Below are 15175 nucleotides of genomic sequence, written 5' to 3'. Positions count from 1 at the left end.
AGACTTTTGGATCACAGCCATTCTGACTGGTGTGAAATGGTACCTCATAGTGGTTTTGATTTGCATTTCTCTGATAATGAGTGATGTTGAGCATCTTTTCATGTGTTTGTTAGCCATCTGTATGTCTTCTTTGGAGAAATGTCTATTTAGTTCTTTGGCCCATTTTTTGATTGGGTCGTTTATTTTTCTGGAGTTGAGCTGTAGGAGTTGCTTGTATATTTTTGAGATTAGTTGTTTGTCGGTTGCTTCATTTGCTATTGTTTTCTCCCATTCTGAAGGCTGTCTTTTCACCTTGCTAATAGTTTCCTTTGATGTGCAGAAGCTTTTAAGGTTAATTAGGTCCCATTTGTTTATTTTTGCTTTTATTTCCAATATTCTGGGAGGTGGGTCATAGAGGATCCTGCTGTGATGTATGTCGGAGAGTGTTTTGCCTATGTTCTCCTCTAGGAGTTTTATAGTTTCTGGTCTTACATTTAGATCTTTAATCCATTTTGAGTTTATTTTTGTGTATGGTGTTAGAAAGTGGTCCAGTTTCATTCTTTTACAAGTGGTTGGGCAGTTTTCATTCCAATCCCAAAGAAAGGCAATGCCAAAGAATGCTCAGACTAATACACAATTGCACTCATCGCACACACTAGTCAAGTAATGCTTAAAATTCTCCAAGCCTGGCTTCAACAGTACTTGAATCAAGAACTTCCAGATGTTCAAGCTGATTTTAGAAAAGGCAGAGGAAGGAACCAGAGATCAAATTGCCAGCATCCACTGGATCTTCAAAAAAGCAAGAGAGTTCCAGAAAAACATCTATTTCTGCTTTATTGACTATACCAAAGACTTTGACTGTGTGGATCACAATAAACTGTGGAAAATTCTGAAACAGATGGGAATAACTGACCACCTGACCTGCCTCTTGAGAAACCTGTGTGCAGCTCAGGAAGCAACAGTTAGAACTGGACATGGAACAACAGACTGGTTCCAAATAGCGAAGGAGTACATTGAGGTTGTAAATTGTCACCCTGCTTATTTAACTTATATGCAGAGTACATCATGAAAAACGTTGGGCTGGATGAAGCACAAGCTGGAATCCAGATGACTGGGAGAAATATCAATAACCTCAGATATGCAGATGACACCACCCTTATGGAAGAAAGTGAAGAAGAACTAAAGAGCCTCTTGATGAAAGTGAAAAAGAAGAGTGAAGAAGTTGGCTTAAAGCTCAACATTCAGAAAACTAAGATCATGGCATCCAGTCTCATCACTTCATGGGAAATAGATGGGGAAACAGTGGAAACAGTGGCTGACTTTATTTTTCTGGGCTCCAAAATCACTGCAGATGGTGATTGCAGCCATGAAATTAAAAGACGCTTACTCCTTGGAAGAAAAGCTATGACCATCCTAGACAGCGTATTAGAAAGTAGAGACATTACTTTGCCAACAAAGGTCCATCTAGTCAAGGCTATGGTTTTCCCAGTGGTCATGTATGGATGTGAGAGTTGGACTATAAAGAAAGCTGAGCACCGAAGACTTGATGCTTTTGAACTGTGGTGTTGGAGAAGACTCTTGAGAATCCCTTGGACTGCAAGGAGATCCAACCAGTCCATCCTAAAGGAGATCAGTCCCGGGTGTTCATTGGAAGGACTGATGCTGAAGCTGAAACTCCAATACTGTGGCCACCTGATGTGAAGAACTGACTCATTTGAAAAGACCCTGATGCTGGGAAAGATTGCAGGCAGAGGAGAAGGGGATGACAGAGGATGAGATGGTCGGATGGCATCACTGACTCAATGGACATGAACTTGAGTAGTCTCTGGGAGTTGATGATGGACAGGGAGGTCGTAGCGTACTACGGTTCATGGGGTCTCGAAGAGTCGGACACGACTGAGCGACTGAACTGAACTGAACTGAATGAACCAGAAGTACATGTTTTTATGGAATTCTGTTCCTTTTTCTATGATCCAGTGGATGTTGGCAATTTGATCTCTGGTTCCTCTGCATTTTATAAATCTAGACTGAACATCTGGAAGTTCTCAGTTCACGTAATGCTGAAGTCTAGTTTGAAGAATTTTAAGCATAATCTTGCTAGCATGTGGAATTAGTGCAATTATACGGTAATTTGAACGTGCTTTGGCATTGTCTTTTTGGAGTTGGGATGAAAACTGACCTTCTCCAGTCCTGTGGCCACTGCTGAGTTTGACGAATCCCCAGCCTTTTACTTTTACCCTGTCAAGTGTGAAATTTGCTCAGTTGTGTCCGACTCTTTGCAACCCCATGAACTATGCAGTCCATGGAATTCTCTAGACCAGAATACTGCAGTGGGTAGCCTTTTCCTTCTCTAGGGACCTTCCCAGCCCAGGGATGGAACCCAGGTCTTCTGCATTGCAGGTGGATTCTTTACCAGCTGAGCCACAAGGGAAGACCCTATCTGAGTCTTTGTTATATTTAAAGTAGGATTCTTTCTTGTAGACAGTGTGAGTTGGGGTTTTGCTTCCTGCTCAGATAACGTTTTCTTTTAATGAGGCTCTTTAGACCAGGCATGTCTTATGTTTAGGTGTACATCCATAATCTTGTTACTTGTTTTGTTTGTTCCATCTGTTTTTTATTTCCGTTTCCCTCTCTGTCTTCAAAAGTTGAATTTTTAAAAAAATCTGTTTTATCACACAGCTTTCAACTTATTAATATCTGCTGTGTGACGAATTTCACTGATTGTCACTGGTTTTGAACATGATTGACAGTATATAAAGATGCAGCTGATTGTTTGCAAAAGTAATTGATTTACATCAGGGAAAATAGAAATTTATCTGAATTCCAGTCAAAGACATTAGTGCTTAGAGAGCAGAACTGTGAGTGTGTAAGAACAGGCAGTCCTGCCTTTGTTCTGTTTGACTCACATACTGTTTGGCCTCACCGGCTCGATGGACACGAGCTTGAACAAGCTCTGGGAGTTGATGATGGACGGGGAAGCCTGGCGTGCTGCTGTGGGGTCACCAAGAGTCGGACAGGACTGAGCGACTGAACTGAACTTTTTGGCATATTTTTCTCCAGTAGGTGGTGCTACTGGTAAAGAACCTGCCTGCCTGCCAAGGCAGGAAGTGGAAGGGAAGCGGGTTCCATTCCTGGGTAGGGACGATCCCCTATAGCAGGGCATGGCCACCCACTCCAGTGTTCTTGGATGGAGAGTAGCGTGGACAGAGGAGCCTGGAGAGCTATGGTCCAAAGAGTGTCACAAAGAGTCGGACACGACTGAAACGACTTAGCACGCACTCACGCACTTTTGGCATATTTTTCTCCACTAGTACCACTGTTCCCAAGTGTTAAATCAAACACCACCATCTCACCAAGTAATAAAGAAAAAAACTTGACAATAGATAACATATAGTGCTTCATTTCAAAATATATCATTGTTTAGTGTGACCAAGAGTCATGCTAAGTCAATATTTTTAAAATATGTACTTTTTATCTTTTAAATTTTCTATTATATTTTAATTAATAATACAAACAATATATTAGCACAGTGTGTAATTTCTCACGGGGCATACATTTATTACACGTGCATCTATAAACTTATTTTGCCAATAAAGAACTTTACAATCAACAAATTTTCAAACTCCCTGGACTAGAGGACTCTGAGATCACCAAGAGTTAAGCTAAATATTTTTAAAAGGAGACACAGAAAAAAAGTCAACTGATGTCTCAATTTAGTTGTTTTGCATCTTAGTCTGTTTGTGCTGCTATAACAAAATACCATGGACTAGGTGGCTTATGAACATCAGATGTTTATTTCCCACCAAGGCTGGGAGTCCAAGAATAACATACCAGGTAATCTCTCCACCTAGATAGAATGGCTGGCCGTCTGACCAAAAAAAAAAAAAATACTTGTTACAAAATTTAAGAAGTCTTTTAAAATGGATATATAATTTCTTAAAAAGCCATTTGTGTCTTCAGAGTCACATGTGGGGTTTTTTTCAGTAAATATGAAAATATATAGTGATGGTGAGAAAAATAGGGAAAGATTGAAGGCTGGAGGAGAAGGGGACAACAGAGGATGAGATGGTTGGATGGCATCATTGACTTGATGGACGTGAGTTTGAGCAAGCTCCAGGAGTTGGTGATGGACAGGGAGGCCTGGCATGCTCCAGTCCATGGGGTCGCCAAGAGTCGGACACGACTGAGCGACTGAACGGAACTGAACTGATGGTGATGGTAGTTAACGGATGGTAACACGCAGTAACAGTAGTTAAGGACGAGTAATAGTGAATCCAGCTGCAGCTGTGGCTTTGTTTTTAAAGCAGCCTCTGCACTTTAATGCCGACCACGCACGCGCTAGTTTACATTTTCTGTGTTGGCGCAGATGTACCACAGGATCCGGCACTCGGAGTGCATCTACAGGGTCACGATGGAGAAGCTGTCCTACCACAGCATCTGCACCGCGGAAGAGTGGCAAGGCCTCATGCACTTCAACCTGCCCGGCCGTCTGTGCAAAGAGATCGAGCTGTGAGCGCCCTGCCCCGTCCGCTTCCTCAGCCACGGTTCTCAGCCCACTGAACTCAGAGTGAAGTGGCTTCCAAAAGTAGAATCATAAATACTGCGTTACACGTGCGGTCTCTGACCTGACCGTTTCCCCCTTCCAAGGAAGGAAAGGCCGGATCTCTTTATCTTTAGAAAAACTAGTCTGAATGCCATTTTGAAATGAACCAACCTAAATGTTAGCTTTCCTTGTTTACATACTTTATGAAATATTTACTATTCAAAATGGCATTTAATCTCAGATAACTGAAAGCTTTCATTTCCATATAGTTTTAAGTTTGCCAGTTAAATTTGAGACTTTATAATACACAGTTTAACATCCACACTTCGCTTCTAATCCCAGGCTAATACATTTGTTACTGGTGGTCAGACTGCCCATCAAAAGTGTAAGCCAACTCTGTGTGTTCATAACAACATAGAAAAATCTTCAAAAGTTTTGAGCTGACAGTTATTTAAAATAAGAAAAACCGTATTGTTAAATTATTTAAATAAGGAGGTCATTAGATTGCTGTGCGTTTAATGCCCTGCTGGCCTAGTAAACAAATGGGAATCTAAGCCTGTAAATGCCTCAGGGTCACCAGACGGAAATGCTAAGGACAACAGTTCTGAACAGCCAGCTAGGCTTTAGCTGGAGCCAATCAGATGGTTCATTTTCTTGGCACGGTCTCTATAGAGGTGTTCCCATGACTTCTGACCACTCTAAGTAGGTGCTGCCCTTTTCAAGTGGGTTTTGCTCAAATAATATGCCTCAGTTTATGTGTTGACAGTGTATGTGTTACATAGTGTGTGTGTGTATATATATGGTATGTGTTGTGATACCCAGGACGGAGGAGCCTGGTGGGCTACGGTCCGAGGGTTGCAGAGTCGGACACGACTGCACAAGTAATACACACATGTATTTTGATACAATAAGAAACACACGCCTGTGGGCTGTGTAGCTAGTTCCCGGCACAGAGCTCCTTTGACCCTTAAAATTTCCTGAGTGATTTGGGTGAGAGAGGTATCTTTTGTTATTCATATTAAGCCTCTTTCAACCACTCAAGAGTTTTTGCTAATGAAAGACTCTGGGCGGATGAGGGCCTGCCCTTGGACTCCTTTCCAGGGAGAGAGATGGGGTCGGGATGGGGGCTACCGGTGAGCAAGGATTTCACCACCTGTACCCCGTGTGCTGGAAGCTCCAGAAAACCCTAACTGAGGGGTTCTGAGCGTTTCCAGACTGTGGAGCACGTCAGGTGCTGGAAAGGGGGTGCCCCCAGAGAGAGGCCGGCACTGCACGGCCCGCCCCACTGCCTGGCCCTGGGCACCTCTTCCTCTTGGCCGCTCTCGAGTTGTGTCCCAATAATAAGCCAGACGTCTAGCTGAAGTGTTCCTCTGAGTTCTGGAGCTGTTCTAGCGCATTATCTCCCCCGAGGAGGGGCTTGTGGGAATAGCTGACGGATTAGAAGGGCGGGTGGCCTTGACTTGTGATTGGCGTATAAAGTAGAGCAGTCTGTGGGCCCCAGCCCTTGAGCTGTGAGGTCTGCCTCAACTCCAGGTAGTGTGAGAATGGGGTTGAATCCTAGGAAATCAGTGGGTGTCTGCAGAGAACTGGAGAACTGCTTGGCGTGGAAAACTCACACATTTGGTGTCAGAAGTGTTGCACCTAAAGGAAAATGGTTTAATACTTGAGCATTCTGCTTATTGGGGTTAAATATCCACAACTAAATTAGCATATGAAAATAGGTAATAGCTTTGAATGCTAATATTTATAAAAGTTTTCTCTGGATTAAAATGGGAAATAGACGGATTTTCAGCACTAAAAGAATTTCAGATGAGATCCCCCTTTTTCTATGGATTGTGTAGGGCCCGTGTCATGTACGTGTTGTGTGTGTCCTGATGAGTGTGTGGTATTAAGAGCATCATTATGTTGTCCTTTATCATTGCTCTGATGATATGACCACAGTATTCCTTTGTAACAGAGACTTGAGCAGTGGCTTAAATCTTGGACTAAGTTCCTGAGGGGGTGGGTGGAATGTCCTCCTGGAAGCATTTGATTACAACAGAGATGTGACTGAGGAGGGGAGAAGGCAGGGGGCCGAACTCCCAGTATTCTTTTAGTTTCTTCATAGACATAAAATTTACTTGCTTTATTTGCACGTTTATCCCAGCTCGCTGCGTTTCCTCCTGAGTTGTGCTTTCTGTTTATTCCAGGTTCCACTTTGACGTTGGCCCCTTTGAAAACATGTGGCCTGGAATTTTCGTGTACATGATCCACCGATCCTGTGGGACAGCCTGGTATGCAGGACCACCTTGATGCCTCACCGTATTCTTGGTTAATAATTAAAACATGCCACAAATTGTTTTCTCTAAGCACTTGAATTTTTAAAAAAGGCTAAGATTATTAGACAGCGTGCAGCCTTCTTAGATTCCCTTGGTTCATAACCAGGTCTGACCAGGTGATGCTGAGAATGTGGGTGTAGCTGGGATAAATAATCGCATACTGATCCTGCGGGTGTCTTGGAACAAGCGCACACGTTCAGCGTCGCCTTTCACCTTTGACTTTAACGTGCCGGTTAGAGCAGGAGTGGAGGAGCCAGGCCTCCTGACTCAGTGGTGTCCTTTGCTCGGTGGCGTTACCTTGCGCGTTCCTCCCACGTCCACCTTCTTCTGTGGCCTGTCCCTGAGGAACTGCGAGCCCTTTCGTTCGTTCGTTTGTTTTTAATGTAGCTTAAACACATAGTTAAAATGCAAGAAATGTTTCTTTCTTTTTTCCACTAGTCATTAAGTGGCTTATCGAGGCTCTTGGCTTCTCTAGAGCTAAATTGTCACTCCTGTCCCACTGAATTCTGTTTTCTCTTATTCCCATCAGCGGCTTTTATAAATCACTGTTTCAAAAGAATGAGCGCAAGATACCTAACTTATTTCTTAGATAGCAGTTGAGAGTTTGACCAGATGAAACTCTTGTAATGACACACCTTATACTTCAGGGACTATTCGGAAGTTTTCAGTAGAGAAACATAAAGGTTATGCGTATTAATATTTAGAGGTTTTCTGAACTCTCATCTCTGGTATTTCCAGAGCCCTGTTTCATATTGATACGCTTTTGTCTTAAATTGCCTCATATCCATTGAGAGAGTTAGTGGGGCTCTAAAGAAATCTATTTTAAAAAAATACAAAATCTATTACCACACTGTAGAGTAAGAGCATGTGTCATAGTCTTTCATGTACTGTTAAGTATTTGAGTGTGACCATCTGCCACTGCCAGTTGATAATTTGAGTGTACCACAGTAATTTGGATTCCTTTTCAAAGGATAGCCTCTCATCTAGAAAATTCTTATGGTGTGCATGTTTGCAGTTTGTGAACGTGAATGCCCTTTTTTTAGAAGAAACTCTCAGAACACCCTTGAGCAGGGTGATGGTATGTTGCTGTCTGTTGACCCTGTGGGCTGCAGGAGATGGTTGACTGTTCACGAAGCGGTGATGGGAGTCGATGGTAGGGAAGGCAAGCAGATTCTGGGGTCTGCTCGCTGGTGGGCCCATTACAGTGTCTGAGAGGAAGCCGGTAAAGAGTCCTCCTTCCTTGCTGGCTGGAGGAATGCCAGGGAGCTGGTGAACGAGGCTCACTCAGCACCCCGGAAGTCTCCCCGGGGCAGGTGTGTGTGGGCACAGACCCATGTGTCTAGACCAGAGCTGCCTCCTGGAACCCGTTGTTTCTTTACCAGTTTCTGTCGTGACGGTGTCTCTTCCGCACAGCTTCGAGCTGGAGAAGTTGTGCCGTTTCATCATGTCTGTGAAGAAGAACTACCGCCGGGTTCCTTACCACAACTGGAAGCACGCGGTGACGGTGGCCCACTGCATGTACGCCATCCTGCAGAACAGCCGCGGGCTCTTCACCGACCTCGAGGTGCGTGCGCGCGCCCTTCCTTTGCCCCGTTTTCAGATGGCTGGAGTGGGTTTGAACACTCTGTGTCTGCAGCCCATTCACGATATAATTAGGTGCCATGTTATTCCAGGACAAACTTTGGTTCAGTAGATTCATGAGCAGCAGAGTTTTAAATGGCAGTATCCAAGCATTTTTTCCTATTGTTTTGTATAAGAAATATAGAAACAGACATTCCAGTGTCGCCAAAACGTCCCTCAACGAAGCACTGGTTTTTGTGGTCTCTCTTCCCTGGTAAAGCCGAACTGCACTGAAGGGCGCAGATGAGGCCAGCTGCTGTCGTTGCCCTCACGCCCTAGATAGTGGACACTTATCCTGTCCCCCGAAAAGGGCGTAGATGAGGCGAACTGCTGTCGTTGCCCTCATGCCCTAGATAGTGGACACTTATCCTGTCCCCCGAGAGCCCAGAACATGAAATGCAGTTAAAACATAAACGCTGATCTGACCTTTTCCCTCACAAGAAGACAGGGGCACTGTGACGCTCCACTGATTTACAGACGTGGAGCTGGTGACACACTCAGAGAGGACTCGGGCACCCCTGTCCATTCATGCCCTGCTGTCTAGCCCTTCCTTGGCCACCCAGCCTCGAGCTCGGGGACCGGAGTGCCTTCACCCCAGCTGTGCCACTCCCAGGCAGACCTTCCCAGTGGCCATGCTGTCCTCTCTGCATCGGCCCCAGCGGCCGCTGTGAAGGCCCCAACTCAACCCCCTTCTCTCCTCCTGCTCCAGGACTCGTGACCCTGCAGAGAAAAGGAGCTGCCTGCCCCATGCTTTATGATTTCCTTGCTACAGTCCTCATTCACGATAACCATACCAGCTACAATTTAGTGTCCAATAGATTTTTGAAAGAAGAATGGAAACTGCCTTCTCCTTTTGCAGATTCACTTTATCTGTCCTTCTTTGGAACCCTTGCTTTAATTTGCCCCCACTTAAAAACCTTTTCCCAGAGCTCAGCAGGAAACCTCAAAAGTAATCTGGCTGTCAGAGTCAGCTGCAGAAAGCAAAGTGGTTAAAAAGGAGGCTGGATTATCCGGCATTGCCGCTGTTCCTGAGGACGGGGGCTGGCTGGATTATCCGGCATTGCCGCTGTTCCTGAGGACGGGGGCTGCATCCGTGACAGAAGTCAGCGTGAGAGCCCCGTTTCTTTGTTTTGAACGTCTGTGCTGTGTTGTCTTTTTAAGCGCAAAGGGCTGCTCATCGCGTGTCTGTGCCACGACCTGGACCACCGGGGATTCAGCAACAGCTACCTGCAGAAGTTCGACCACCCGCTGGCCGCGCTCTACTCCACGTCCACCATGGAGCAGCACCACTTCTCGCAGACCGTGTCCATCCTGCAGGTGAGCCGCCAGGCCCGTCGCCTTCTGAGAGACTCCTGGCTTCGGTAGTTGGGGCCCTCTTTAAAAACAGCAGCCACGTTTTACTGTAGAACCGTTCCTTAGAGTTGTTCTCAGATAATTGTGTTGGTTTTTTTTTTTTTTTTTTGAAAAAAGGCTCTTTTTTGAAGATTTATATATATATATATTTTGTAACCACATTCGGTTTTTAAGTACCTTATACCCTGAGGCAAATGAACTATTTCACATAGTTCATTTAATCTATGTGGATTGTCATATTCTACAACTAGAATGTGCTGACCAACAAATCTCTAAAGTTAGGCAGGTAAGATTTTAAGTGCATTGAAGTTCTTTTTTTCCTTTTGTGTGTTTGTAATTCTGTTGCTTTTACGATGTTCTTAGTGACCGCTCTGGACGCTGCCAGTTCTCACATCACAGTGAGATGCATTTGCTTCTTCACTTAAAGCTTTTCCTCAAACTCATCTTAAAGTAGCTATTACCTCATAGATTTGATTTCCATCACAATTTTTAAAATATGCTCTGTGTTTGATTCAGAATAGTGGACCCCGTTTCCTCCTCTCAGTGTTAGCACCTTGAAGGAGGAAGAGATACCTCATTAGGTCCCCTGATTATGGGTCTGGTTACCGGAAGGATTCTGAATTTGCAAGAATGTGAGGCACCCCCGGCAGGACCTCAGCAGCAACCGCTGTGGTCACCTGCGAAGCAAAGGGTGTTTACCGCTCAGGGCAGCCTTCCTTCCTGGAGTAGCCCAGGCCCCCGCCCACCCAGGGCTGGTTTCCTCCCGCCAGCTTCTCCAGGGGGCTCCTCAGTGTCCCCCTGCCCCCGTGCCTGGTGGTACCGCACACCGGATCTTCCCGAGCCCAGCAGACTGTGCCTGTCCACGCTCCTTTTCCTCGGGGCTGCCAAGGTGAACGTGAGCCTGCTGGAATGCAGGTGCTCCTCTGACTCCCTGCCGGGGAAGGGGAGAGGTCTGCCCGGCCGGAGCCGCGTCCGACAGGGGCCGAACGTCCCACCTGTCCCCAGGCCGGTTCTGTCCCCGAAAGCAACAGGGAGTCACCATTCCTGATGGTCCCTGTCCTTCATTTTGTTAAGTGATGTACGTACGAATGGATGGATGGTTTGGATGGACAGGTAGGTAGATCCATATATACCTGGAAATTTAAGCAAGATGAAAGATGTGTATGGATATGTGTGGGTGTGTATGTGTTTGCATATATGCATAAAATATAGATATGTGTGTACCTATATATGTGTGTGTCTAATAAATGTGTGTTATAGGTATGCACATATATATATTAAAACACACACATACTAAAATGAGCTTTCTGTAGGCAGATATTATAAAACTTTATGACAGTTTATACCTTCTTTGCCCTTACTCATCCTGTGAGACCATTTACTTGTACAGGAAGAAAGGCAAATGCCAGAGATGACGTCAGCATGCTTTCGCTTAGAGATATTTAGGCCTCCTCAACCCCGTGTGCTTCCTGAGTCCTAAGTGAGTTCATGCATTCGGCTGTGATGACATCTCTGCTATTTAAATCTGCCAGTGAATTTTGATAACCTTCATAAAGTTTCTTCAGAAAACCTTTTCTAAACATAATAGAATTAGCTTTTAAAAAGGCCAGGGTTGCGATGGACTGAAACCTGACCTGAGTGGTAACAGCAGTGATACCAGCGGGGCGGGGTGGGGAGGGTGTGACCCAGGCAAGGAAGACTGCCTCTGTTTTTTGCCATTGAAGGTGAAGGTGGTGTCAACGGTTTATCTCATTTTCAGCAAATCCTCAGCAATGTGGGGACTGCATATTACATAATGCGGTGTTCCCAGAATGGTCAGAACATGGTCACTGAAACTCAAGGCAGTGAATTAGTTTCAGTCAAGCTGTTGAGATCCACAGACTTGTTGGGGGGCATTAGATTCCAAGTATTAGAGAAGGGATTTCGGTCACTGGTTAGGTATGTTTGTGCATTTGCTCTCGTGCCGGGGTCCAGCCCCGGTGGATCCAGGGAATTCGAAGCGGGGACGGCGTCGGCGAGGATCAGGAAACAACTGCTTAATTAAACGTTAATTAAGGATATAAAGAGTAATAGAATAAGGATAGCTCAGTAGGAAAATTCAGTGAAGAAAAGAGGCTGAAATAAGGATAGCTCAGTGAGGAAATTCAGTGGAGAAAAGAGGCTGAATAATTCAGCCAGAAGGTGAGAGAAAGAATGACATGGGGAGACCAAGTTTTGGTGAACAAGGCCCGCACTTTATTTTCCAAAGTAGTTTTTATACCTTAAGTTATGCATAGAGGATAATGGGGGAAGGGGTAGAGTAATGCAGCAAGCCAGACTTTCTTCCTGCAAACTTATCATATGCAAAAGCTTAGGTGATTTGCATCATCTTCTGGCCCGGAGGCCTGTTAACATTTTAAGAAACTTATTTTTCTCTAAAGGTGATTATTCCAAAGTCAGGCACCAGCCTTCCTCCAAAAGCATTAGATAAAGTTGCATTCCTATAGGGCAAAGGTGTGGTGGGCTCAATCAAGAAAAGAATTAACTCAAGGGTCCAAGGTTACAAACATTAAAGCTAGTACTTACACCAATTATATTAATCAATACACTGCCAGGGACACAGCAGGTAAGGGATATGGAGACTTAGCAGCAAACATTGGCCCAACAAGTGAAAATCCCTTCACCAATACAATTTCTAATCAATCTTTTAACTGCTCAAAAGAATCTGTGTTTAGACAGTTTAGAACATCTCCTGCCTCTCACAGTTGGGAGGCTCTGAACAATCACATGTGGCCGGAAAAACCTATTCAGGCAGGCTAGAGGACTTCCAAAGGAGTTTGTAGGTTGAAACACTGTCAAACCCAGGAATTTTATTAACTGGAGCTGTAAACTAACTCTTTTTTCAGAGAGAGGTAGTGGGGGACAGCCCCCCGTAAAGTCAGAGGTGTACGTGAGAGCACAAAGCAGAAAGTAGGCAGACTCTGGTTTGGGAGGTAGATGCTCGAGAATTTCCAGGGGAACTCCTGAGGTTCGATCCCGCCTTTGCGTATGCCAAGCCTCCTTCCTCATGACCTTTGCCATGGGCGGAGCTCGCTCCCAGCACTCTCGTGTCTTTAGAGAAGGTGCGGTCCTCAGTAGAGGACTGGGGTCGCTGGCTAGAGGAACCAGGTGTGGCCACAGGCTCAGGCATATCCTGGACTGACCAGCACCTCCTATGCAGCTGTGACTGGGGAAACGGCCGGGAATAGACTCATGGCCCCACCCCCATGGGCAGGAGTATTTCGGAGGGTTTTCCTTCGTGTTCTGGAGATGTCTACCCTGTCTACCCTGCTGATTTTACATGCTCCTGAGTTTTCCTTCTCACATCCATCCAACTGCCTCTGAGAATTCCTGCCAACAGCAGACGTGCCTCCTAGCACAGAATTTAGGCCCGGGGTACCGTGAGAAGGGCACCAGCCCCTCCCCAGCAGCACGAGAGGGAGGCAGGACCCCTGCCCTCTGCCCACCTCCTGCGGCCCCACCGCCCTCCCAGGCTTGCCTCTTGGCGCGTCCACCCGGGACCCGCTGAGGTTCTGCCTCCAGACGCTGGACTCGGCGTCCGCGCGGCCGGCCGGTGTGCTTCTTCCGCAGCTCATGCAGTGGTGCCTTGCTCACCCATCGCGGCGCAGTGACCCTGGCAGGGTCGCCCTCCCCGCCTCCAGTCACCAAGTCCCGCCAAGTGTGAGTGTGGTCAGGAGGCTTTCCAGGCTAAACAGTTAAGGTGACATCCTCGGGTAATGGTAAAAATGCCCCCGTCCCGTCACTGAAGCATCAGACGGTGCTTCCTTAGCAGACACGGACCGCTCTGGGAGCTCTGTCCGCCAGCAACCCCTGTAAGGAGCGGCTCTCCCCGCGGCCTCTCGGAGTGCCGCGCAGGCTTCTTCTTCTTCCCCATCACTGTGCAGACCTCAGCGGTCCTGCGACGGTGCCCTCCGGCCATGTGGCTGGAGAGAAAGCGTTCACTCTGACGGATAGGGGAGCTGCCCACAGGCCTTCTCCAAGCCAGGTCTGTGCGTGTGCGTGTGTGTGTATCAGTCTCATTCACCCCAAGGCTGACTTTTAGTGGGCTGCCGCACTTCCTTAGTAGACAATCTGGACAACGGGGGGTGGGGGGACACGGGGAAGAGGACCCCATGTGACCACAGCAGCACTGATGCACAGAGAGACTGAGCCAATGGCCTTGACAGCTGACCTCAGTCCAACCCCCCCACACACAGTATTATTCGTGGTACAGGTCGGGTATCCGTCGCAGAACGGGGGGCCGGCTGGTGTCTGCCGTTCACCCTTGTCGGTATCTGTCCTGGTACAGGGGGCCGGGCGGGTGTCTGTCCGTCACCCAGGCCCGCACGTTCATCCGTGAGGAGGGTGCAGGGAAGCTCCCTCCCCGCTGGACGGTGTAGGCAGGAGAGCGCGTCAGGAATGAAGGAGGAAGTCTCAGCGCACCAGGAGAGAAGAGAGGCTCCCGTTCTCAGCGGGGCTGAGCCACCCTGTCTCAGTGGCCCCGGGTCTGCCCTCCAGTGATGGAGCCGGGCCGTGTGCAGGCCATGGGCGGCTGGACAGAAGCGCCCGCTGGCATCCGCGGTGGACGCCGCACAGGCCCCTTTGGGCACCACAGCCTCCTGCGTGGCCGGCAGGGACCTTCTGCGGGGATGTCCCAGAGTTCACCGTCATTGGACGCTGTCGGTCTGACTGCCTTTTTCCCCTGGTGACCGCCGTTTCCCCAGGCTTGTGGGTCTCAGGTCTGCCTTCCATGTATATGTCTGAACATGTTATTCTCCTGTTTTAAAATTGACCAGTGGGTGCCAGGACGTCAAGAATAAAGTTCCTTTCTTAACTGATAGGCAGTCCTTGATGAACGGCCCCTGCCCATTCCAGAACCGTTGTATCTACCAGGCTTCTGTGGCCCCAAACTCTTCCTGACTCTCTGCCCTGTCCAGTTCCCACTTTCTTTCTTTCAAGCGTCTCCTTGTCTTCAAGGGTCAGCTCAGGCATTTCCTCCTCCAGTGAAATCATTGTACAACGTCTCCACACAGCTGGGGCACAGGTGTGTGCCCCTTCCCTCGGCCCTGAGCCCCCCAGACGCCCGCAGACACCTCACATGTCCCGGAGTCTTCTGTCTGTGAGTTCAGCGCGCCTCTCCCCTGCGTGGTAAGCCCTGCTCATTGCCGCCGCTGCGGGCCTCTCCCACGTCTGCTGACACGGGCGCTGTGGGCAACATGACGACTGTGGACTCGGAGTCAGAGAGGGCAGAGCAGTGTGGGCGCAGTGTGGAGACTGGAAGCTGCCAGCTTTCATTTAGGGGGAAGCGAGTACATACGTGTCTTCAGGACAGAGCGTATAGGTG

General features: G+C 47.4%; 1 protein-coding gene across 5 annotated transcripts in view; it reads left to right on the top strand.

Moving 5' to 3' along the window:
* PDE10A (phosphodiesterase 10A) overlaps positions 1–15175 on the top strand; it is a 582319-nt gene that overhangs the window by 541462 nt on the left and 25682 nt on the right. For all 5 annotated transcript variants that reach the window (XM_061428524.1, XM_061428522.1, XM_061428521.1 and 2 more), the window contains 4 exons: positions 4346–4488; positions 6712–6795; positions 8254–8404; positions 9622–9777. In XM_061428524.1, the coding sequence (XP_061284508.1) occupies positions 4346–4488; positions 6712–6795; positions 8254–8404; positions 9622–9777 (534 nt within the window). The remainder of the gene's footprint in view (positions 1–4345; positions 4489–6711; positions 6796–8253; positions 8405–9621; positions 9778–15175) is intronic.

The sequence above is a fragment of the Bos javanicus genome, chromosome 9 (assembly GCF_032452875.1).
Source record: "Bos javanicus breed banteng chromosome 9, ARS-OSU_banteng_1.0, whole genome shotgun sequence".
Classification (NCBI taxonomy): domain Eukaryota; kingdom Metazoa; phylum Chordata; class Mammalia; order Artiodactyla; family Bovidae; genus Bos; species Bos javanicus.
The sequence above is the reverse complement of the archived record's forward strand: the minus strand, read 5'-3'. Positions and strand labels throughout refer to the sequence as shown.